A 23,214-nucleotide genomic window follows, 5' to 3' on the forward strand; every position below is an offset into this window, starting at 1 on the left:
GCTCAAGATTCCAGGGACCAAAAGGGAAAAAAGTAGAGGGTAGATTGTAATAGTTCCATCAGCCCTAATGTTGGAAGCATTGCTGGTTTGTATTTTGGGTGTCCGGAGCCAAATAGAGGACCAGATGTGCAGATTACAGAAGTGTAATCCTTTCTGCTGCTGTGCTAGGGAAGGTTCAGTAAAGCTGTGCGTGGTACATCAGTCCCAGCTGAACAGCCAGGGTAAGGGAATTCCAGTGAATCAGGTAACTCTCCTAATTGCCCACTTTTTAATGCACCATTCAAAATAGCCACTAGTTAACAAGCTGTTTCAGTAGTAGAACAAGGACTTTTTCAAGTTGTCTCTCTGCTTACTGTGGTAATTTTCAATACTTCATAATCTACAAGCTTTTTTTTAATTAATTTTCCCACCTTCTGAATTCATGATCCCACCATAACCTATTTCATTTTTATGTTAAAAGACAAGGGGCCAGCGCTGTGGTGTAACAGGTAAAGCCAAAGCCTGCAGTGCCTGCATTCCATATGGGCTCCAATTCGAGACCCTGTTGTTGGCGCTTCCAATCCAGCTCCCTGCTAATCTGCCTGGGAAAGCAGCAGAGGGTGGCCCAAGGCCTTGGGCCCCTGCACCCATGTGGGAGGCCTGGAAGAAGCTCCTGGTTTCTGGCTTCAGATTGGCACAGCTCCAGGCCTTGTAGCCGTTTGGGGAGTGAACCAGCGGATGGAAGACCTCTCTCTCTCTCTGCCTCTGCCTCTCTGTAACTCTGCCTTTCAAATAAATAAATAAAACTTTAAAAAAAAAGACTACACAAATAAAACTTTATTCCCGCTTTTCTTTTTTAAAATATAAGAATTTCTCAAGCCTTTCACTATAGTCAGATTCTGTCTCAAGTTTTATGGAGTTTTGAGCAAGGTTTCAGGTAAAAATGTGGTTGATCTTGGTAATTGGTTAAAGTTTCCTGAGCTTTGCTCCCCATGAATCTCTAAAATTTAGCACCAAGTCTAAAAGGAAGAAGAAATCAAGTCACAAGGCTGTTTGTTCTCAGAGCAGGGCTCCCAGCCACTGTCCAGGCCTTTATTTCCTGTCCTTTCCTGAGATGGAGGAATTCACAAAGCAGGACACTGATATAAAGACACGCGGGAAGGGGGACCAGCTCAGGTCTTAAGGAAGAACTTTCCACCCAGGAGGAGTTATCAGGAGTACCTCCTTGTATGTCTGTGAACTGTATGTGCAGAACAACCCTCACAAAATATTTTTAAAGGGTGGAATTTCAAGTCTCAAGTGCAGCTTGGTACAGATAAGTAGGGAGTATTTGCCAAGTGACCAAGTTCATTATTGACTAAGGAACTTCACTGATATTAGGGATGTGGCTGGGTCTCAAGCCTGATAATGGAGTTTGCCAGGGTGTGTCTGAGATACGGATATGGTCCATTCCAAAGTGATCATTTAGAAAAAGAGATTCCACCTGCTAAAGCCAATAAAAGGAGTGGGAGCTGCACAGGGCAGCCTCACTTGCTCCAGAACCTTCCTCTCTTCATGCAAAATGAAAATCCTCGTGAGTACTCCTTTAAGCTTTGTAATGCTCTTGGGGCGACTGCTTGCAGAGAATATTCACATGCACTATGTCATGGGTGTCGGGGTGCTGGATGAGCACCGTATGCTTCTCAGCTTCTGTGATGGCAGCAGAGTATTGCATAGTAAGTCAGAGGTTTAGTTCTCCATTATCTGCTTTTTTGAGATGCTTACTAAAAAATACAAAGAAAAATTTCTGGAGCTATCTAGAGAATGTTATTTTGGAGGTTATTTATTTATTTTAAAGTTTATTTATTTATTTGAAAGGCAGAGGCAGAGAGGGAGAGAGAGAGAGAGAGAGAAAGAGAGAAGTCTTCCAACCGCTGGTTCACTCCCCAATTGGCCTTAATAGCCGGAGCTGCGCCGATCCAAAGCCAGGAGCCAGGAGCTTCTTCCAGGTCTCCCACATGGGTGCAGGGGCCCAAGGACTTGAGCTGTCTTCTACTGCTTAGCAAGGAGCTGGATTGGAAGTACAACAATGGGGACTCAAACCGGCAGAGCCATATGGAATTCAGGCACCTGCTATGACCACAGCACCAGCCCCATGGAAGATATTTAATGATTCCTTAATATGAGCTTTGTAGGGAATGAAGGCATTTTATTTATTTTTTAAGATTTTATTTATTTATTTGAGAGGTAGAGTTATAGACAGTGAGAGGGAGAGACAGAGAGAAAGCTTTTCTTTCAGTTGGTTCACTCCCCAAATGGCCACAATGGCCAGAGCTATGCCAATCTGAAGCTGATCCGAAGCCAGGAGCCAGGTGCTTCCTCCTGGTCTCCCATGCAGGTGCAGGGCCCAAGCCCTTGGGCCATCCTCCACTGCCTTCCTGGGCCACAGCAGAGAGCTGGACTGAAAGAGGAGCAGCTGAGACTAGAACCAGTGTCCATCTGGGATGCCTGCGCTGCAGGTGGAGGATTAACCTACTGTGCCATGGCGCTGGCCCAGGAATGAAGGCATTTTTAAACAACAGCAGGTACTATCCAGGAGTGAAATGGGAATTTGGAAGATAGTGATACTGGTCATCGTAGTATAGCAGCAATTGTTTTCCAAATGCGCACTGAGCCCTTGGCTGAGCCTTTCATGGGGATGACCTCATCTGTTCACTGCAACGACCCTGTTAGCCAAGTAGTATTATCTTCATTTTACAGAAGAGGAGACTGAGGCACAAAGGAATGTGGTTTTCCTAAGCCTGTAAATGCGGGATTTGGGTGTAATTTATCCATCTTAGGCCCTACTACCAGGAGCAATCCTTGCAAAACTCAAGCAGGTAAAGTGTCTTCTGTAATTATCCATCATGCCTACATCTCTGTTGAGACAAAGCCTTCTTCCCATCCACTCCCATTCCTCCCTCTGGTCCCAGCCTCTGTCATTCCTCACCGCAGTAGGCCAAGGACAGTGGCCTACAGCCTATGTTCTTCTCCAGAATGGACTCTTCTTCCCACAGTCTCTGTCCCTTGTTCCCACTCCAGCTAAGGGAGAAAGCAAATTGTTAGTGCATCCTCATAGGGTGTTAAAGGCTGTTAGGCTAAAGAGTTTTCTCTCCCAGAGTCTCTAAATTTTCTAACGGGAGGCCTAACCCGGAGGCACAAACTTGTAACAATGGTGCATTAATCACACTGTTGCATGGGAGGTTATCTGGGGCCAGGGGATGCTCTTGAACTCCCTCTAATCATCACAATGAGGTGATCAGCCCTTTATGTACCTGTCGAAACCCCAATTTTAGACCCGCCAAATAGGATTCACAGGAACATCAGAGGTTACTAGAGCTGGCCTGAGTCTCCGTGCATCTGGGCCGCTTGGGTGTCTACACAGGCAGCCCGGGCCCAGCCTCAGCCCCAGAAGAGAAATATAATGGGTAGATGGCAGGAGAGTAGAAAAAGTCTCACTGACAGTTTTTAAAAATACCTGCCCTTCCCACAAGGGAACCTCCTCCTCTACTGGAAGTTTTCTGTGATGGTACAGTATACTGTGGGGTTCAGCGGAGCACAAAACTGAGGTCAGCCTCTTAAATAACCAGAGCAAAATATCCGAACCTCCGCCCCGTTCGCCTGCTGTTCTAGGGGAACACCAAGACGGCTTGTATGGCAATGTGGGGGTTTCCTTGTCGTCAGCCTCAATAGTTAATTATGCTCCCAAGCATACTATTTTCATAGATTCCCTTAGAAGCCTCCTGGAGCTTTGTCACCCATAAATCCACTTAAAATCTGTTTCACCTTCTCCATCTCCAGGGGTTTAAGAAGTGCTTTTTCCCCCTTTCACTAGAAAATGTGTAAATCAGAGCAGGGTAGTTCGGTAGCAAAATGAGTCCTTCCTCACTGCTCGCCTGCCCTGGGCTTTTCCTGTTGTCTAGACGGTCAGAATGTTGGGAAGAGCTGGAAATGGGTGGCAAAACTGGAATCTGGTGTCTGCCAAAAATATGCACTCGACAAGCGCCTGATACATGCATGAAGATGGGTGTTTTACACTGTGGAAAAGGATGGTTGAACAAACACCCACGATCACTAATGCTTCCGGGCGTACGTTTTCTGAGAGAGCTGTGTTTTTACCGTCCCACGCCTCCCTCAGTCCCCACATTCAGCGAGTACTGGATTTGGAGTGGATGTGATGGGTCTGTTTTGCAGGGGGTATTTCTGGTGGTGCTGGCCGTCTTTGGGATCCCAGCTCATGGAGATGAGGTGAGTTGTTGCTCTTTGTGGGATTTATCTCTTAGAGAGGTTGGGAGAGGACAAGAAAAATACAAGACAGCGTGTGGGCAATAGAGAGCTGTGTTCTGGAAGTGAAACATGCTCTGCTCGAGAAGAGATTCTAGCAATAACCAACATCACCTTCACCAACACAAGCCATCGCTTGAAAAGGAAGTCCGTCTCGTGTCCCCGTGATAGCACTGCTTTTCCTTATGTAAGAGAGGAATCCACAAAGGACAGTGTTGTGTGTTTTATACTAGCATGGGTCTTTTTGAATTGGGATCCTAACACAGAGGCTTAAGTTTTCGATCTCTTACTCGTACTGGGTAGAAGATTTTATTTTGCTGGAGGAACTGCCTCTAAAATGTATTTGATGTGTGGCAAATTCGTAATGTCTCTGTTATGAATTTAGGTGTATAACATCATCAGCCCCAGCAGCAATGGTGGCAGTGTTCATGAGACGGTGAAAATCGACAATGAGAAAAACGCCGCCATCATTAACATCCATGCAGGATCGTGTTCTTCTACTACGATTTTCGACTATAAACATGTAAGCAACAAGGGGATTTTATTCTTCAAGATTGGTTTTCTAAAGGGCAAGGGGACAGTTTATTATGTATTTGAGCCCTAGGATCTATTGTTGCAATTCTTGAACAACTTCCTTACATCTACTGTTCTCTTTAAATAACCAGGCAATTGATTGAAAAAAAAAAAAAAAACAGAACTATCTTAATGGCAAAAAACTATCCTAAGGTAAAAAAAAAAATCACAGGAAATGTGTGTTTGGCTTATTTTGGTGAAAATTGGAAGAAAGATGCCACTGTTGTGTAAGTGCACAGATGAATGACTGGAGCCCAGTGCAATGTATGGCATATAGATATAGTTCAAATATATTGGTTGAATCTACAAATGAATGAATTAGGGCTTCTAATACAAAACAAAATTCAGAAAAAGAGCAAGTATTAAGCAATCACAAAATAGAAGCTATCCTAAGATAATTCTATAGTTAGGACAGCCAAAAGATCACACTTCTTCTATCATAAAGAACGTACATTAACTGAAAACACACTAAGCTATTTCTAAGTTTTGGTTACTGGCTTTAATCGCAAGAACCAGAGACCTAATCAGAAAACCTGTTGTGTCCTTCATTCATCTGTTTTCCGTTTGTTCCACCAACACTAACTGTGAACATGGTTTCATCCAGGCTCAGAGCTATACGCTGAATCTAAGTAGACTGTAGCCCATCTCACAGGACATTTGGACATGCTTTTCTTCTCCGTCTCTTCTAGAATTCTCCTCCCACACCTTTTCCCCATTGGTGTGACACATTTGAACGAGTAGAGTCTTTGAAATATACCATTTAAAAGGAAATGGTATTGACATTGTTTTTAAGCAATTATCCTAGAAAACCTGAAGGTGTGTTTTTAAACAAATAAACAAATAAAACAAAACCCCAAAAATCAGAGTGGTGAGGAATTGGTTTAAACCTCTCCCACTATCATCAGATTTGGCCTCAGTCCATTTTGAATTTAGGAACTAGGAACTTGTGAGAATTAAAAAATGGGAACTAGAGAGTTTCTATTAGACACAAATTTATATGGTGCATAATTATTTGGATCTCTGTCAAGAAAAATTTCACTCTGGGTGAAGGTTCAATGGCCTGAGGTCCCTTCCGGCTCCGAGGTCCTCACCCTCCATTACTCGCCCAATCCGACACCCAGGCCTAGCCAACCAGCTTGCATTTGAGGTGGAGAAGGGGTGGGGTAGGAGCGGGGAGGAGGCAGATGAAGCAGGCGTGTGTAGGGAGGGTGAAGGTCTAAGGCATCCCAGTCCACAAGAACTTCTGCCCAGGTGGAAGTGTTCTCTCTCTGCACTTTGCAGTAGGGAAGCCCCTGGCCACGCATGGCTGTTGGGTTTAAGTTTGAATACACAGAGGTGGCTAGTAGTGGTCATATCAGACAGCACAGATCTGAAGAATATTGCATTTATTCCAAGCTGGGGGAGAAGCAGAGCAAAATCAAGAGAAAGAGAGGGTTTTTTGTTCTCCCAGTCCTTCAAGCCCCACACCACAAATCCTGGCTCCACACCCTGACAAAGTGGAGCACAAGTCATGGGTTTGCACAGTTTCAGAGTGAAAATGACACATGAAAAATACAATGCTGTATTACAGAAGTTGAATGCAGACTTGGGTGCAGAGTGAAACGCGCTCACATACACTCGTGGTGAGTGTTCAAGTCTTTCCTGCAAGGTTCCGACACCATCCTCACCAAGTTCAGAACCAAGGGGGCTGGGCAGGGGCAGTGACTGCACTCTCGCCTCCTCAGGGCTACATCGCATCCAGGCTGCTCTCCCGAAGAGCCTGCTTCATCTTGAAGATGGACGAGAAAATCCCTGCTATGGACCAACTCAAACGGTACATCTACGAGAGTCAGGTAATGCTGGGATACCCCGGGCACTCTCTGCTTTTGAGTCAGGCACTGGTGCTCATGGAGAAATGCAGAAGTGAGAAGGAGGAGACAACATTTCTTTTTTTGTTGTTGTTGTTTTTTTTGAAAATAATTTCTTTTTTTAAAGATTTATTTATTTATTTGAAAGTTGGAGTTACACAGAGAGAGAAGGAGAGGCAGAGAGAGGTCTTCCATCTGCTGGTTCACTCCCCAAATGGCCACAATGGCCGGAGCTGTGCTGATCTGAAACCAGGAGCCAGGAGCTTCTTCCAGGTCTCCCACATGGGTGCAGGGGCCCAAGGACTTGGCTTATCTTCCACTGCTTTCCCAGGCCATAGCAGAGAGCTGGAGGGAAGTGGAGCAGCCGGGACTCGAACCGGCACCCATATGGGATGCCGGCACTTCAGGCCAGGGCATCAACTTGCTGTGCCATAGTGCTGGCCCCGAGACAACATTTCTTACCACAAACATGGTATTCAGCCTCTTAAAAGTGTTTTCACTTTTTTTTTTTAAACAGGCTGAGTTAGACAGTGAGAGAGAGAGAGAGACAGAGAGAAAGGTCTTCCTTCCATTGGTTCACCCCGCAATGGCCACTGTGGCTGGCGCACGGTGCTGATCTGAAGCCAGGAGCCAAGTGCTTCTCCTGGTCTCCCATGTGGGTACAGGGCCCAAGGACTTGGGCCATCCTCCACTGCACTCTGGGCCACAACAGAGAGCTGGACTGGAAGAGGTGCAACCGGGACAGAACCGGTACCCCAACTGGGACTAGAACCCAGAGTACCAGCACTGCAGGCAGAGGATTAACCTACTGAGCCACGGCGCTGGCTTCACTTTTTTTAAATGAGAACAGAGTCGACCTCAGCTTGATTTCTACCACCCAGCCTTAGATATCAGAAGGCTAAAATAGATGTCAATGTCTTTGTAAAAATGGTGGGAAAGCCTCTCTTCTCAGAGCAGGGTTCTAGGACGTAGGGACCCGGTGCAGTACTTAAGCTGCTGCCTGGGACAATGGCATCCCATATCACACTGCCTGGGTGCAAGTCCCGGCTACTCTGCTTCCGGTTCATCTTCTTGTTAATGCTCTTCCTGGAAGGCAAGAGATGATGGCTCAAGTACTTGGGCCCATGCCACCCACGTGGAAGACCTGGGTTGAGTGCCATGCTCAGCTTGGCTCAGGCTTGTGGTTGTGGACATCTGGGAAACGGGAGATATCTCTCCATCTGTCTCTCTGCCTTTAAAACAAAGCAAAACAAGATAGTTACAAGCAAACTTTAAAAATTTGAAGAAATAGTGATTGGTAGGAAAATGAGTGAAGTTATAAAGTTCAGTGTACAAAGAGACAAAGAAAGAATACAATAGGGTGAGAACACACAAGGTCTGTGCTTGTAAATTTACATCTGCGCCACCTGTGTCCTGGGAGTTCCTGCTTCTGCGTTTCCTCGCCATCTACAGTGAAAAGTAATACTGGTACGTAAAGCTTCTTTTTTTAAGATTTATTTTTATTTATTTGAAAGGAAGAGTTACAGAAAGAGGTAGAGAGAGAGGTCTTTCATCCGCTGGTTTACTTTGCTGGTTTACTTCGCAAATGGCCGCAATGGATGGCGCTGGGCCGGGCTGAAGCCAGGAGCCAGGAGCTTCTTCTGGGTCTCCCACATGGGTGCAGGGGCCCAAGCACTTGAGCCATCTTCTACTACTTTCCCAGGCCACAGCAGAGAGCTGGATCGGAAGTGGAGCAGCCAGCTCCTGGCAGGATGCGGCTGGGCCTTTAACCTGCTGTGCTACAGCATGGGCCCCAAGTACTGTGATTTCTCTGCAGGCTGGTCAGGAAGAGGACTTCTCAGGTCCCCAACCACCTTCAGCTTAACAATCTGAAAGCGAAACGCAAAGTGTAGGATAAGGTATACCAGGTTATGTCACTTCATTTTATACTGTTTCTCTCTGTTGCACTGACCTAGGCTATGAACAACATGTTCTCCAACGAATACACGTGGGTCAGGTACAACCCTCTGCAGTCTCTGATCCTGGAGGCAGACTGGTTCCTGTTTGGGTCACCCATTGAGCATCTCTGCGAACACATCCCTTTGTATAAAGGGGAAATAGTTCAAAAGTCAGAGTCAGGTGAGTATGGAGAAATTGTTCATTCCCCACATATTTTCTGAAAGCTACTGTGTCCCAGGCACTCTGCTAGGTGCTGCATGAATTACAGATCAATGGAAACATGACCCAATTCCATTTCCTTTTGGCATCAGATCCTATTCTGTATGGAAATTGTGCTCAATATTAGGGATGCAGGAAAGAAAACCCTGCCTCCAAGGAACATGTAATCTGTGGAGAAAGTAATAAACAGAAATAGAGGATGGATTATAAAGAGATTTCTGGCTTCTAACATAAAACTATTGGATTCTCTTATTCTTTGACATGTGAGAGTTTCAAGTAGGAAAAAATCACTTGGTGTCTTGCAATTACATCTGTTGGAGACAGCAAGAAGGGAGTTACTAAAAAATGTTCTCAGGATGTAGAATAAAATTAGTTCAGGAAAGAGGAAGCAGGTGCATTGACAGATGGGGAATAAAAGCTCTGATTCATCCAGGTAACATATGGTTCTGTATTAGCATTTTTATACAAAGTTTCTTGTGTTGTATGGTAGCCATTGATGATAAATGCCAGAAAGTAATTCCCTAGAGTAACAGGAGACAGACAAAGAAGAAAAGAATTAGCAATTATTACATTTCAACTGCTCAGAAAAAAAGTTTAATTACTCATTAGTATTTATAAGGGCACATCAGTATGCCATCAAACCAGAAAGTCTGCACTTCCAGGAATTGTCAGTTTTATTTGTTAGTATATTATTATTCTTTGCAATGCAATTATAGCTAAATTCTTGAGTAACTTGAAGCTATAAGCAGAAGAAACTTACAACAAGCATTGACGTGTTGCATCCTGTATATTCTTAATACTCTTCTCTAAAACAAATTTTCCCTTTCCAGATGACATCAGTGCCAAAGGCTGCGCAAAAGCTGGGCTCCTGGGCATCTTGGGAATTTCCATCTGTGCAGACATTCACATTTAGGATGATCAGCCTGCTCGTTCCATCTTTTTAAAGAAATATACTCTTGGTTTCCACTCAAAAGCCAAATTACATTTTTCCTTATGCACCAACTATTTTTGAGATTTAGAAGTAAAATATAAAGGCTATATTTACAGATATCTGAGTGTTTGCTTTTTTGTAAACAGAAAGGGAAGGCAAGCCATGATTATGTCAACATGTAGAAGGAAAAAAATGCCAGGATTTCAAATAATAAGCATGATGTGGGGGCTGGCATTGCAGTATAGCGGGTAAAGCCACTGCTTGCAATGCTGGCATCTCGTATGGGAACCAATTCGAGTCCCAGCTGCTCCACTTCTGATCCAGCTCCCTGCTCATGGCCTGGGAAAGCAGTGGAAGACGACCCAAGTGTTTGGGCCCCTGCCACTCACGTGGGAGACCCAGGTGAAGCTCCTGGCTCCTGGCTTTGGCCTGGACTAGCATTGGCCATTATGACCATATGGGGAGTGAACTAGCAAATGGAAGATTTCTCCCTCTCTCTCTCCCTCCCTCTCTCTCTCTATGTGTGTGTATGTGTCTCTTCCTCTCTCTGTCATTCTGCCTTTCAAATAAATAAATACATCTTTTTAAAAAAGTAGCATATTGTGTGAAAATTCCCAAGCAATATCACTGAGTCACGTGCGGACTGGTCAGTTGGGTATGAGTCTCATCTCTACACCTGCCTGGCACAGCTTCCCAGCTGTCATCTCTATGCGTGGGAGAAGCTTGGATTGGGCAGGAGTGGCCTTAACTCGGTGAAAGGAAGGACTTGATATACACTTAAAAAACACCTGGACTGCTCAGGTGAAGGGTGCTCTCCCCTCTGACAAAGCATCAAGCATTGGCCATTCAGATGGTTTTTAGGAAAGTCCTTTTCCTTGACTAAACAGTAGGCTCTACCTTAAGGAACACTATTACAATATGTGATGTCCTGAAGTGAGGCGTGGAAGAAGGAGCACTTAGCACCCAGGAAAGACACTTTGCTGAAAATCTTAAAGGGAGAGAAATGTAACTGGGAATGCCAAGTTGCTTTGTAACAGAAAAGCATAAATTGCCCTATGAATAATGCCCAGGTAGCATTGGGTCTCAGGTGGACTCTTGTTGGTTGGATGCAAGTTTAGAACAAAGAGGGACTACATTAACAAGAATTTCCATCTGCCATCGACCACTCCTGTGGGGAGCAACTCGGACTAGACTAAGTTACTGGAATTAAGACTTATTCTATGCATCTGCTCTCCCACAATATGGCGCTGGGAGAGGAGTAAACAGCTTCTACACAGCTGCCTCTCACCAACTTGACAAGCTGCAGGAGCTGCTCCTGATTGGAGGAGAGCAGCATGCTCGGCGTGTGGGTAGCAGAGTTGGGATTGGTGGAAGAGGATTATAAAGGAGGAGAGAGACAACATGCACCAGGAACATCTACCTGAGGAACACCTGTGCAGCCCCCGAGAGAGCCAGCCGGCGGTGTGCCGCTCCCCCGCGGAAGTGGGGAAAGTGGCAGGGGGAACCGCCCTTCCACGGAGGTGGAAGGGTCGGTAGCCAACCCGGGAAGAACCAGCAGCAAACCCGGGGAGGGCCGAGCAGACAAAAGAACAGCGCAGGGTCCTGTGTCGTTCAACTGCGAAGAGGGGGAGCGACACACTCCTACTCCTATCATTGTAACATCTACTCTGAACAGTCATCAGTGATATACTTCAAGCACTTACCATGTACTCAGTACTGAGACAGATGTGCTAGAGGCCCAAGACAAGGCTACCACAGTGAAGGAAGTTATCATCTTATTGGGGAAATGAGGCATTTATGTGAAATAGTGGATAACAACAGTAAAGAGTACATAATAAAGTGTCAACTGAAGGTAGAGTGTATTAGCTGGGACTTTGGTATTTCCAAGTGATGGAATCCAAATCAAATGTGCTGAGGCCGAGGGAGAATTCATTGGCCCACATAATTAGCCATGGAAGGAAAGGAATATTCTACTTTGAGTAGCTGGAACTAGGTACTTGAAGTTGGTCAGACTCTCTTTTTCTGTATCAACCTCAGTGTCTTGCATAGGTTTTCTTCATGAAGATAGAAGATTGGCTTCTTTTTTTATTTTATTTTTTTATTTTTATTTTTTGACAGGCAGAGTGGACAGTGAAAGAGAGAGACAGAAAGAAAGGTCTTCCTTTTTCCATTGGTTCATCCCTCAATGGCCACAGCGGCCGGCACACCACCCTGATCCGAAGCCAGGAGCCAGGTGTTTCTCCTGGTCTCCCATGTGGGTGCAGGGCCCAAGCACTTGGGCCATCCTCCACTACACTCCTGGGCCATAGCACGGAGCTGGACTGGAAGAGGAGTGACTGGGACAGAATCTGGCGCCCCGACTGGGACTAGAACCCGGTGTGCCGGTGCCACAGGCAGAGGATTAGCCTATTGAGCCGCAGCGCCAGCCTAAGATTGGCTTCTTTAAAGAGCCACAGAATATATTTAGGACATACACAAATAATTGAAACACCCAAGGAAGAAGAGACACATTTCTGCATTGGGTCCACAGAGCCTGTGCTCCTCTGGCCCCTGGGGCTCCCAGCTCATTAGGAGAGATGGCAGAGTCTGCCCTGAATGCAATGCCTGGTAGAGGAGGAGCAGGGATGGAGATGGCTCAGCTGAGGGTTGGGGGCCCTGTGGGCTCCTCCGCCCCTTCTCCCAACTCTAAGAGGCATCATCAGAGGCACTGGCTTATGTCAATCACAGAGTGGCCCTAAGAAAGAAAGAAAAGAAAATAGAAGACTTCCATGCTTAGAGGAGCACCAGTAAATTCCTAACCATTTAGGTGTTCCCAGGGAGACTCAGCTGATTACAAGACTCAGCAAGAAGCTCAAGTTCCTCACTCAGGTGGCAGACACGGACTGCTGTCAGTGTTAGTGTGACTGATTTGAAACAGAAGGTTGGCAGCTTTGATGCACATGGAGTGTGTCTGGGTCAGGGTCAGGGTCAGGGAGGGGCACTGGTTGGAGATTCAAATGCATCCATTTCCCTGAGTGCTGGATTAGAGGAACTCTAAGGGCAAATCTTAACCGAGGTCATCTGAGGATGGAAATAACTTGAACCACACCTTTGCCCGGGCCACCCCAACTCCCAAAACCACACACTTCCCTGGAAGGTTCTTTGTAAGAAGCAGATTCCCTTTGTAACCCGAGGGACTGGAATCTACCTTGACAGGTTCTAGGGGACTCTGCTCACCATTTCTCAGGACACGGCCATCCCTCCGTGCCCAGTCAATGACAGCCCGGTTTGACATGCTTGCCAGGAGGGCAGCAGGCCTCGGACCTTGAAACCAGTTCAGCTGGTGGAGTGAGTATCTGTAGGGTTAGCAACAGAAGAGGCCAGGCATGGTGGGTGGGTGCAGGGTCTTGGAGCCTCCTGGAAGCGACAGGCATGCTACAATAATTGGAGGTGGTCTGGAGGTGATGAGAAATCCAGGAGCAGCTGAGGCCCGGAAGCCCAGGGGCTGGAGGGGACCGGCATCAGAGCAGTCAGTAAGCCGAAGGCCCCCCACCATCACAGGGCCTCCGGAACAAGGACGGCTCAGGGGCAGCCCTAATGGGGGCTTAGATGCCTGTGATGAGGCAGGGGCTGGTGCCTGCTGCTGGGATTGAAGGTGGAGGCTGGGAGTCAGGGAACAAGTGGACAGAGGCTGAGGACGGACGGCAGCTATGGTGTGTTGAGTCTGGGGCTCAATGGTCAGGCCTTGGAGTCCTCCTGGGGCCTGGTGTCAACTCAGCTTAGTATGGTGTGTCTGATACTTCCACCTGGAATGTGGTTGTGGGCCTACCTCCACTTGCCTTATCCTCAACAAGCCATGCATGGCCCCAGTAGCAGACTGTAAGCCTCCATCCTGCTTAGCCCCTTAAAGCCCGCTTGGAGATGTATCCTGGGTTTTCCCTCATTCCTGGCTGTAGGTAGCTTTCCTGCACCGTTACTCTGCTCCTGGGGGGAGCTGACACTCACCAGCATCCCCAACACCCAGGGCCCTTCTGCTCCACGTGTGCATGCCACACAACACCCCAGGCCCTGCACCCTTAATTTAAAGTGCCTAATTTAAAGGCCCTGAAGCCTAAATTTAAACTACTTCCATTGCCAACCTACAACAGACGTCTGTGTCTGCATCTTCAACACTGTGTATTCTTGTTCTTCACATCGAGGGAGTCAGGGATGTCCTTTGTGGTATTGGAGGGCATGGCTCTGCCCCTCTGAGCTAAAGGAATGGACCGTTAAAGAAAGAGGGCTAAGAATCCAGATCCCTTAAGAATCAGCACCTGAGAGAAATGCCTGAGGCTTTCCACTTACGGGCTTAGACCATTTCCAGAGGTAGGTTCACTTGGATATGGCTTGGGGATTTTCATAGTGCAGACTGGGCCATCATGGGGAGGAGCAGGGACTTTTTGGATTCTCAGCTTCAGTTTGCAGGAGACCAAGATGTGGCCTTGGACCTAACAATTGTCTGTGCTGGGGCTAGTGCCTTGTTTGTTTCTGATTGACTGACTGGTTGACAAAATCCTTGAGAGATTCCCCTACGGGACACCCCAAAGAGAGGCGCTTAGAGAGGAGACGTCCTTGGGACAGGCACCTTCTCCTTCACATGAGGCCGGTGTGGGCTGTCCTGGTTTGTGTTGGCTGGCTGTGCAGAGGGAGGAAGTGCAGCAGGGAGGGTCTGTTAGATCGGTGACACAAGAAACTTTATTGTTCTAACCCAGGGGGAGAGAGCGTATATATTTTTCCAGATTACACAGAGCTGGGTGGAAGGCGGAGGACTGAAATGGATAGCTTCCCATGGGCAGAGGATGGGCCGGGTCCCTGGGTGTCGGCCCCAGTCAGAGTGGGGACAGCCAGGTGGGGCCACTCTCCGTGTGGCACATCTGGAGGCTCAGAGCCCGGGGATCTCACCACAGATGGAGAGTCCCATAAAGAGCAGAATTTGGAGACTGAAACAGGAATCGGGGTCAATTGCCAGGGCAGTACCTTTAAAAAGAAAGAGAAGCAGTTTACAAAAAGGCTGATTCAAGACCCCCATGTAGAATGGATGCATTATGAGTTGCGTGGTGCTCAGAACAGATGTGGTGCTCAGAACAGATGTGCTAGGAAGAGGCAGTAGGATTGGAATGGAAGATCCCACTCCCCACATCTCTCCCATCCATGCAGTGATTGGTCTCACATATCCTCTTTCTATTTGTTTTACTGGCCCTGAATCTTCCTCCTTAATCTTCCAGCCCCTAGAGTTTTCCTGCTGATCTTTGGCTAACTTATACTAAAGTGTAAATGACTGGCATCAGGCTGATGGGAAGAAATTATTGACCATGCAGAGATCAACAGGCAGGTCTTGAGGTCTCACCTGGTTGCTTTCCAAGCTGTTCACCACCGATTCCCTACCTACCACTTCTCCAGCAGGAGTGCTGGCCACGGAGGTGCCCCTTGCCCAGTGTGAACTCTAACTATTAGGGTCTTGCCGTCTAGCCTCTGGCATCTTGGAAAGAGCACCAAGCAGTGGGCCTCTAGTGGTGGGGTACTTGGCATGGTGCTGCTTGGGTGGGGGGTGATGAGGCTTTGGGCCAGGCAAAGGTGTCCACCAACCACCAAATCCGACCTTTTGGTAAAGCTAACTCTGCTCCCCATTCTCAGTGAGTCCTGGCATCAGGAAGTCACACTACCTGGGGGGATGCATCCGGGGATACACTGTTTTTTATATCCAGTAGCAAAGAAATGGAATGCCCAGTCATTAAAATTTGCCAGTGACCTAAACAATCATGCTGCAGCTTTTGGTTCACGGATGGTCTCAAGTTTCCGGATGAGTTGCTAACACACCTTCTTTTTGCTGCTGGGCAAAGTAGGTGGAAACATCTCTGCACATGTCTCTGATGGCCACTCCATACTGGGCCAAGTTCTTGACCCGGTTGGGTAAGACAGTGTAGGTCAGGCCGTGGGTGGATGGGTAATGCTTCAAATCCTGGAAGAGGTAAGGCAGCAGAGTGGTGAGTCAGGGAGTGATGGATTCCTCCGACCCTGGCCCGCAGGTCAGTGGAAGCAACACATGGGAGCGATTCAACTGAAAGAAGAAAAAAAAAAAAGGTGCAAACCCAAACTTGCCCTGGAGTTCTGTCTCTACCAGCAATATCCTAAATGGCCACAAGGTGGTGAAATTACTCCAGGAAACCTGTCTGTAAGCCAGTATGTCCTGGTGACTTTTCCTGACTGTTCCTTTCACCTTTTTTTTTTTTTTTTAACTTCATGACTTGGCTAGACTTCATTGCTTTTTCCTCTGTAAAAATAATACAGAACAGTTTGAAAATTACCTTTTGCACTTGGGTTTTACTTGTTAAATCAGACAGGTGGGATATTTTCAGCTTCTCTCTTTAAAAAAATTGATAAATACTTGTTTCTTGTGTGTCCTAAAGAGTATTTTTCTCTCAAGTGTCATTAAACGCTCATGCCACCAACATGAATGTCCCCCAAATGTGCGAATTCAGGTTACTCAATGAGAGCAGGTTTCAATGACTTGCCAAGGACTTCCTGTTGATTTTTAGCTTGTTAGACTATCCATGTCATCCAAGACACTGAAGGGAAGACAGCTTCATCAGTTTTGTACTTATTTTCAACTAAAGATGATGTATGTGTCTGTCTTTTTTTTTTTTTTTTTTTTTTTTGACAGGCAGAGTGGACAGTGAGAGAGAGAGAGAGACAGAGAGAAAGGTCTTCCTTTGCCGTTGGTTCACCCTCCAATGGCCGACGCGGCCAGCGCGCTGTGGCCAGCGCACTGCGCTGATCTGATGGCAGGAGCCAGGTGCTTCTCCTGGTCTCCATGGGGTGCAGGGCCCAAGTGCTCTGGCCATCCTCCACTGCACTCCCTGGCCACAGCAGAGAGCTGGCCTGGAAGAGGGGCAACCGGGACAGAATCCAGCGCCCCAACCAGGACTAGAACCCGGTGTCCCAGTGCCACAAGGTGGAGGATTAACCTAGTGAGCCGCGGCACCGGCCATGTGTCAGTCTTTACAGGGGGGCACGTGAATACTCTATTGGTTCTCTCTAACACTTATACTCAACAACTTACAGTCACTAACATGAAGCTCATATCCTTCTAGAATATGTCAAAGTGAGACAATTGCATAGGATCACATAGAATTTTCATTGCTCAATTATGATTTGACTTGAATGGGCCATGGATGTGTCTTGGAATCCTTGTCATGATAGTATGATGTCATGAGCATTAGGAACGAGCATGGGGTGGGGCATAGGGCACAGTGGTTAAGATGCCACTTGGGACCCCTGCATCCTATATCAGATGGTCTAGGTCTGAGTTCTGGCTCTGCTCCCAACTTAGCCTCCTGATGATGAGTACCCTGGGAAACAGCAAGTGATGGCTCAAGAGCTTGGGTCCCTGCCATGCATATGGGAGACTTGGATTGAGTTCTTGACTCCTGACTTTGGCCTGGCCCAAACTGGTTGCTGTGGGTATTCGGGGAGTGATTCAGCAGATGGGAGATATATGTCTGTCTGTTTGTCTTTGCCTTTTAAATAAATAAAATATAGAAATCATAAAAAATTAATAACAAGAAGCACAAACAAACTCAGTACTCTCAGGTGGTTGGATGCAGAATTGGGAGACCCCAAACTAGAAGGGGACCACAGTGAGCTGCTCTCACTCACCTTCTGATCCAGGGCCTTGCTGACATCAGCCAGGCTTGGGAAGACTGCTTGGTCCATCTTGGCCAGGACGCAGGCCATTTTGCTAAACAGCTTAGCTGCCAAGAGGGCCTTAAAGCAACACAACCGAAACACATCATTTAGTTGGGGATGGCACTCAGCCTGATGCTGCCCTGGGCACCACAGCAAAGGACAACATGAGGAACGGCAATGCTTACAGAGCCCTATGGCTCTGTCCCACGGGCAGGCCTGGGAAGGAATCTCAGAGGGTGGCCTCTGCAGGACTGGGGGAGTAAGGAGCTAGCTCCATAATAAGGCTCGCTTCGAGGTCCTGTTCTGTGGCTGAGCAACTAGCATGGTTCTTGGGGCCTCCACAAGGCAGGAATAACAGCCCTTCTCCTATGGGCTCACATGAAGGCAAGAGGGTAAAGGGAGAGCCTAGCTGCTCTTGGGAACATTGTGCAAGTTACAGCATGCCCATGTCATTCTTGCAATGTCCCATGTGGCTGCATGGAAGGTGGTGAGCATGGGTAGGGGAAGGGCTTGCAGCCAGCAGGGGGTGGATGGCAAAGGGCCCTCTGGGCCAGAATGAGCAGTGTGGGCTTTTACTCTACTTAATCCCTGAGGGTCCTTCCAGGCAGGAATGGTAGCTATTGATATTGTCTTGCAGAAGAGGGAACTGAGGCACACAGAGAGCCATTCCAAAGGTATCAGTGGCCCCTTCCTGGTCTTGCACTGTTCTCCTAGTTCTTACCACTTCCAGAGATGGGCAGTTGCAGCCAGAGTTCCAAAAACGAAAATATATCATTATTCTTCTTTGGGAATAAATATTAAAAGCTGAAATCCCAACAAAATCACCCCTGTGGCACATACCAGTTACAAGAAATGAGGGCTCTTTGTTAGTTGGGGTGCCATTAGCAGTCCATACCTTACAGGAATACCAAGGGGTGCAGGATTCCTACAGACCAGAGAAATTTCTCCTCCAATCTTTTGCTCAAGAAGAAATCAGTGCATCTGCAGGAAAATTGGTCCCTTACCTAGAGACATGCTTTCCCTTCAAGGGCCCAACCTAGAGAAGGCAAATGTGGACAGGGTCCCTCTGTCTCTGGAAAGGCTTATAAAGCTACATTTTGGACCAGACAAGGCTTTCTTTAGCATCACAATGAACAGGTTTCATAGCTTACATTCTTGTAGTCCATGATTCCATCCCATTCACTCAAAACATTGTTGTCTCGAATGCTGACCAGACCTCGGAGGGCATTGACATGGATGATCTGGGTCGCGACAGATCCATCCAGAGGATGGCTGTCACTGATGTTCTGGAGAAAAGCAAGTGACAGTGAGACACATTCCCACTCTGCCGGTACCTTACAGGCTTAACAGGCACCCACAAGAAATTTGGGGGAAGTCATCCTTGATCATCATCCTAGATCATCATCCTTGAAATATTTTTGCTAAAGGAGGACTAAAGGGGGTTGGACCCACTCCACCTTCACTCACCAACAGGGCCAGAGATGGAGTTAGGAAGAAGGTCACAATGATGGAAGGTGCAATCTGAAATGGAAACAAATATTGCTGTGTTCTTTCCTTAGTGTAACGAGAAGTCCAGGGCCAAAAGTCCCAGTGAGGCTACAGTCTTCATAAAACGATCAATAGCTTTCAATATCTCCTAAGCCCCTGGGACCCCAATGTGTATCAGGAGACTCAGTCAGTGTGGTTCATATGGGGTATTCTGGGTTTTCCATGGGAAAATCTTTATCATTCACTCAAGGACATTTTCTGTTTCGTATCATGTCTACTGTCAGTCACTGAGCTAAATGGTAGGCAACCAAATAAACCACTTGATCTGCACATAGGAAAAGACTGGTTTAAGCCAAATGATAAAATAAGTGATTAAATGGTAATTCAGTCTCAGTCTCTTTTTTCTGCACCTTCTCCTCTCCATCCAATCACTGTGGCCACCTCCTAATCCTTCAGGAAATAGATTTCCTCCTGATTTCTTCTCCTTTAGGTTCTTCCACCTTGCCCAAGAGTAAAAGACCATGCATCATTTATCTGTACTTTATTTTGAAATAGATTGTATTTAAATGGGACTAGATCTTGCAGTCTCTGTAGTTAATCACTTCATGTCTATGTGACCTGCCTTGCCTGTTGAGAGAATTTTAGGCATCAGAAAGAAAGTCAAAAAGAGTTGGTGGGGGGCAAGAACAGATCAAGGTAAGTGCAGTGATGAGCCTTTCCCCATACCCCATAGTTCATTATCTGGTCTACTTAGGGTTCACCCAGCTCATGTACACTCACAACATGGGCTAGAACTGACAGAACTTCTCATTTATCCCATCCCTACATCATCCCATGCAATATACCACATGTAATGACAACATTACAAGGAGAGAACTGTCTTCAAAGAAAAAAAAAAAAACAGCTACTGTGTGAACAACAACCATGGTGCAGAAAAGTTAATCAAGGAAATACATGAGAACAGATAGCAATACGGTTCTATGGAACTATTAGAGGAAATTATACTATATATCAAATATGTCTGAAACTCTAATTCACTGATAGTTATAAATAAGACCAATCTGGAGGGGCTGGCTCCATGGCACAGTAGGTTAATCCTCCACCTGCGGTGCCGGCATCCCATATGTGGACCGGTTCTAGTCTCGGCTGCCCCTCTTCCAATCCAGCTCTCTGCTATGGCCTGGGAAAGCAGTAGAAGATGGCCCAAGTCCTTGGGCCCCTGCACCCATGTGGAAGACCTGGAAGAAGCACTTGGCTCCTGGCTTTGGATCGGCGCAACTCTGGCTGTTGCAGCCATCTGGGGAGTGAACCATCAGAAGGAAGACTTGCTCTTTGTCTCTCTCTCACACTGTCTGTAACTCTACCTCTCAAATAAATAAATAAAATCTTTTTTTAAAAAAAACACCAATCTGGGAGGAGATCACCATAAAATATGAGTATCTATCCAAACCCCAAAGATTCTCAGTCATTAAGCAATTATCTGTTCCATTGGAGAGGACCCTTCATTAGATGTTGCAAAACAGAACTTTTTCGACAGAGGAATTCTATGCCAAATTAATATTGGGAAATTCTATTTGGGTTTGATTTGAAGAGTCTCTGGGGAAAAATAGAACTGCTCCTGGTTATTTTGAACATAACCACCTACATGCTAAATTAGAAAATATACTTACAGGGCATTTCATGTTGTCTCCCTCTCAGACCCCATGCAGGTGCATACATAGTAGAACTTCTAATGCCTCGTTTATTTTCTAAAGCTGGTTTATATAGTCCTAAACCTTTCAGTTATTGCCATGAAAACGGTCTCTGGGGTAGTTAACCTGATCCGGATACCATTCAGGGGGGGAAAAAGGCACATTTATGTAATCACAATTATCACTTTTCTTTAACTATGTGAGAACATTTTTCCTTTACCCTGATACCTCTACTGGTTCCAATGCAAACATGGCACATGAAAAAGTCTTTGTGGGCTGGCACGACCTCGACCTTAACAGTTCAGGTAAGGATTGTAAACAGTAGATCCCACAATATGGACTTGATATAAATTCAATGAGCTCACTGTTTCTACTTCTCAGTTCTCAAAAAGTTCTTTCCTAAAAGTAGGAGTGGTAGAAGAAAAGTTTATGAAGCAAAAACAGATTGAACTATAAGATTAGGTTGATTAAAAAGCAATCTGATTCAGCTCCTTATCCAAATCAAAAATCATGATTGGCCCTGCACTGCCTCTGCCCACCAGCCAAGCTGACCTTACTTCACCCTTCAAACACCCACTCTTGGTGTTTTGCTTCCACTGTATGTTTTGTGTCTCTGGCTTCCAGCTTCCATTTCAGGATACTTTCTTTTCCATACAAGGCCCTTTGATCATCTGTGGGACTCCTGGGACCTAGAAAACTATTGCCTGTACAGGGTAAATCAGACACCATTCAGGCTTTTTTTTTTTTTCTTTTAAGATTTATTTATTTATTTGAAAGGCAGAGTTATGGGGGTTGGGGGCACAGAGAGAGAGGTCCTCCATTCACTGATTTATTCCCCAGATGGCCTCAACAGCTGGAGCTGAGCTATTATGAAGGCAGCAGCCAGGAGCTTCTTCCGTGTCTCCCACGTGGGTGCAGGGGCCCAAGCACTTGGGCTGTCTTCCATTGCTTTCCCAGGCACTTTAGCAGGGAGCTGGATTGGAAGTGGAGCACTGGGGACTAGAACCAGTGGTGTCTTTACCAGCTACGCCACAGTGCCAGCCCTTCAGGCTTTTTCATACATGATGTTGTTTTTCTAAAGCTCTGAGAACTGATGGCCCAGCTATTCAGATCAAACTCCAGAAGGCCAGGACAAAATTCATATTTCTTTCAGGAGAAGATGGGCTGTAAGCCTGGGAGCTGGAGTGATCCCCAGAGGGAAGACGGGCAGCTCCTTCCTTAGAGTGCACAAGGAAAACTGGCTGTGGGAAGAGCAAAAGGGTGGACTTTAGGGTTTGTCAAGTTACTCAGGGCTCAGCTAACATCATACTCAGAGTTGCATTGCTCTCAATTCTTTGAAAACCCCATGTACAGACCACATACTCAATAATTAATGACGCAATAAGTAAAATGGATTACAAGAATGACCTACAGAGACTAACACAATGGCAGGCATTGTCTGTAAATGGGTGATGGCAATGAGGGAGAAGTAAAAGTTAAACCCTTTATTTTTTCTTTTGTTTCTTTTAATTTGTGTTTATTTTTTGCTGAATTTATTTCCAAGCCATTAAGTTTCAGGTTCTTCGGTTTGTTTCTGGGATGTCTTTTTCTTCTCCAGTTTAGGAACAATGAACTCTTTTTCAGTGGGGATCATTTCAATACGGTGCAGGGAGCTCACGTATGGGCTAATCTGACCATGCAATCTGTAGGTATGGCTGCACATCTTGGTTGCTTTGTTCACCTGGATATGTTCAATGAACAAAGGATCTAGAGAGAACCCCTACATTCAGCATTACTTTCTGCATCTTTAAGCATGTGCAACAGAAATTCAACACTCTTTTTGGGCCACCGACCCTGTGTCCAGCCCCACTGCTTGGCCTGGGCACACCTGCCGACTCCACCATTGTAATGATGACATGGCACACATTGCTTCTTCAATGTGACATCTTTTAGATATGTGGTGGGTTTTTGGATATGCTTATTCTTGATGGCCTGGGCAGTTTCTTGGGTGTCCTTAAGGTGAGCATGAAAATTTGAACCTCTTGATTTGCATGATTTTGTGGGGTTTTCTAGGTCAAGTGAATAGTGAACCATTTTCACAACTTCTGTCACCTCTGTGGTCCCCACTTATCAGGCATCTGTCATGAGAAGGAGTGTGAATATCTGGGGACCAGTCACCCATCTCTCCTCCTCCACGAATGTCCTGTTTGACCAGGCTCTTCAAGTTAATGGGGTCTCTGGTGAGATAGATTTACAGTAAAATGCCTAATGCAAATGAGGCTATTTTAAAAAATATTTATTTATTTGAAAGGTGAGGAGTAGAGAGAGAAAGAGAGAAAGAGAGAGAGAGAGAATCTTCCATTCAATGGCTTAGTCCCAAAATGATTACAACAGGCAGGGCTGAGCTAGCCTGAAGCCAGGAGCCAGGCACTTGAGTCACCATCTGCTGCCCTCCAAGGCACATTAGCAGGAAGCCAGATCGGCAGCAAAGCAGCCAGGACTCGAGTGGATATGGGATGCTAGCATCAAAAGTAGTGGCTTAATCTGTTGTGCCACAATGACA

The 23,214-nt window shown here is 46.3% G+C and overlaps 2 protein-coding genes and 1 pseudogene across 2 annotated transcripts; 1 reads left to right on the forward strand and 2 right to left on the reverse strand.

Moving 5' to 3' along the window:
* Positions 1-1,451: 1,451 nt before the first annotated feature.
* On the forward strand, positions 1,452-9,906 carry GKN2 (gastrokine 2). Its single transcript, XM_008254307.5, has 6 exons — positions 1,452-1,552; positions 4,192-4,245; positions 4,667-4,804; positions 6,579-6,686; positions 8,657-8,819; positions 9,689-9,906. Exons 1-6 carry the CDS (start codon positions 1,541-1,543, stop codon positions 9,769-9,771), a joined length of 558 nt encoding a protein of 185 aa, XP_008252529.2. The 5' UTR covers positions 1,452-1,540; the 3' UTR covers positions 9,772-9,906.
* Positions 9,907-14,484: 4,578 nt separating this feature from the next.
* Positions 14,485-20,764, reverse strand: LOC100341246 (gastrokine-3). Its single transcript, XM_002709661.5, has 6 exons — positions 20,652-20,764; positions 18,961-19,014; positions 18,645-18,779; positions 17,464-17,571; positions 15,625-15,766; positions 14,485-14,784 (listed from the first exon to the last, which is right to left on the reverse strand). The coding sequence occupies exons 1-6, from the start codon at positions 20,661-20,663 to the stop codon at positions 14,690-14,692; spliced, it is 546 nt and encodes a 181-aa protein (XP_002709707.2). The 5' UTR covers positions 20,664-20,764; the 3' UTR covers positions 14,485-14,689.
* A 1,454-nt stretch (positions 20,765-22,218) lies between these two features.
* Positions 22,219-22,745, reverse strand: LOC149128069 (large ribosomal subunit protein uL22 pseudogene; annotated as a pseudogene).
* Positions 22,746-23,214: the final 469 nt, after the last annotated feature.

This window comes from Oryctolagus cuniculus, chromosome 2 (genome assembly GCF_051225735.1).
Source record: "Oryctolagus cuniculus isolate XC-2025 breed Fujian yellow rabbit chromosome 2, ASM5122573v1, whole genome shotgun sequence".
NCBI classification, from domain to species: Eukaryota; Metazoa; Chordata; class Mammalia; order Lagomorpha; family Leporidae; genus Oryctolagus; species Oryctolagus cuniculus.

What these genes read in the sequence shown, in the direction of transcription:
- GKN2 (XM_008254307.5), top strand. An exon ending in GGTACATCTACGAGAGTCAG is followed by an intron (nt 6,687 to 8,656) that starts GTAATGCTGGGA and finishes GCACTGACCTAG; the next exon opens with GCTATGAACAACATGTTCTC. An exon ending in AGTTCAAAAGTCAGAGTCAG is followed by an intron (nt 8,820 to 9,688) that starts GTGAGTATGGAG and finishes TTCCCTTTCCAG; the next exon opens with ATGACATCAGTGCCAAAGGC.
- LOC100341246 (XM_002709661.5), bottom strand. An exon ending in CTCCATCTCTGGCCCTGTTG is followed by an intron (nt 18,780 to 18,960) that starts GTGAGTGAAGGT and finishes GCTTTTCTCCAG; the next exon opens with AACATCAGTGACAGCCATCC. An exon ending in GAATCATGGACTACAAGAAT is followed by an intron (nt 17,572 to 18,644) that starts GTAAGCTATGAA and finishes TGTTGCTTTAAG; the next exon opens with GCCCTCTTGGCAGCTAAGCT.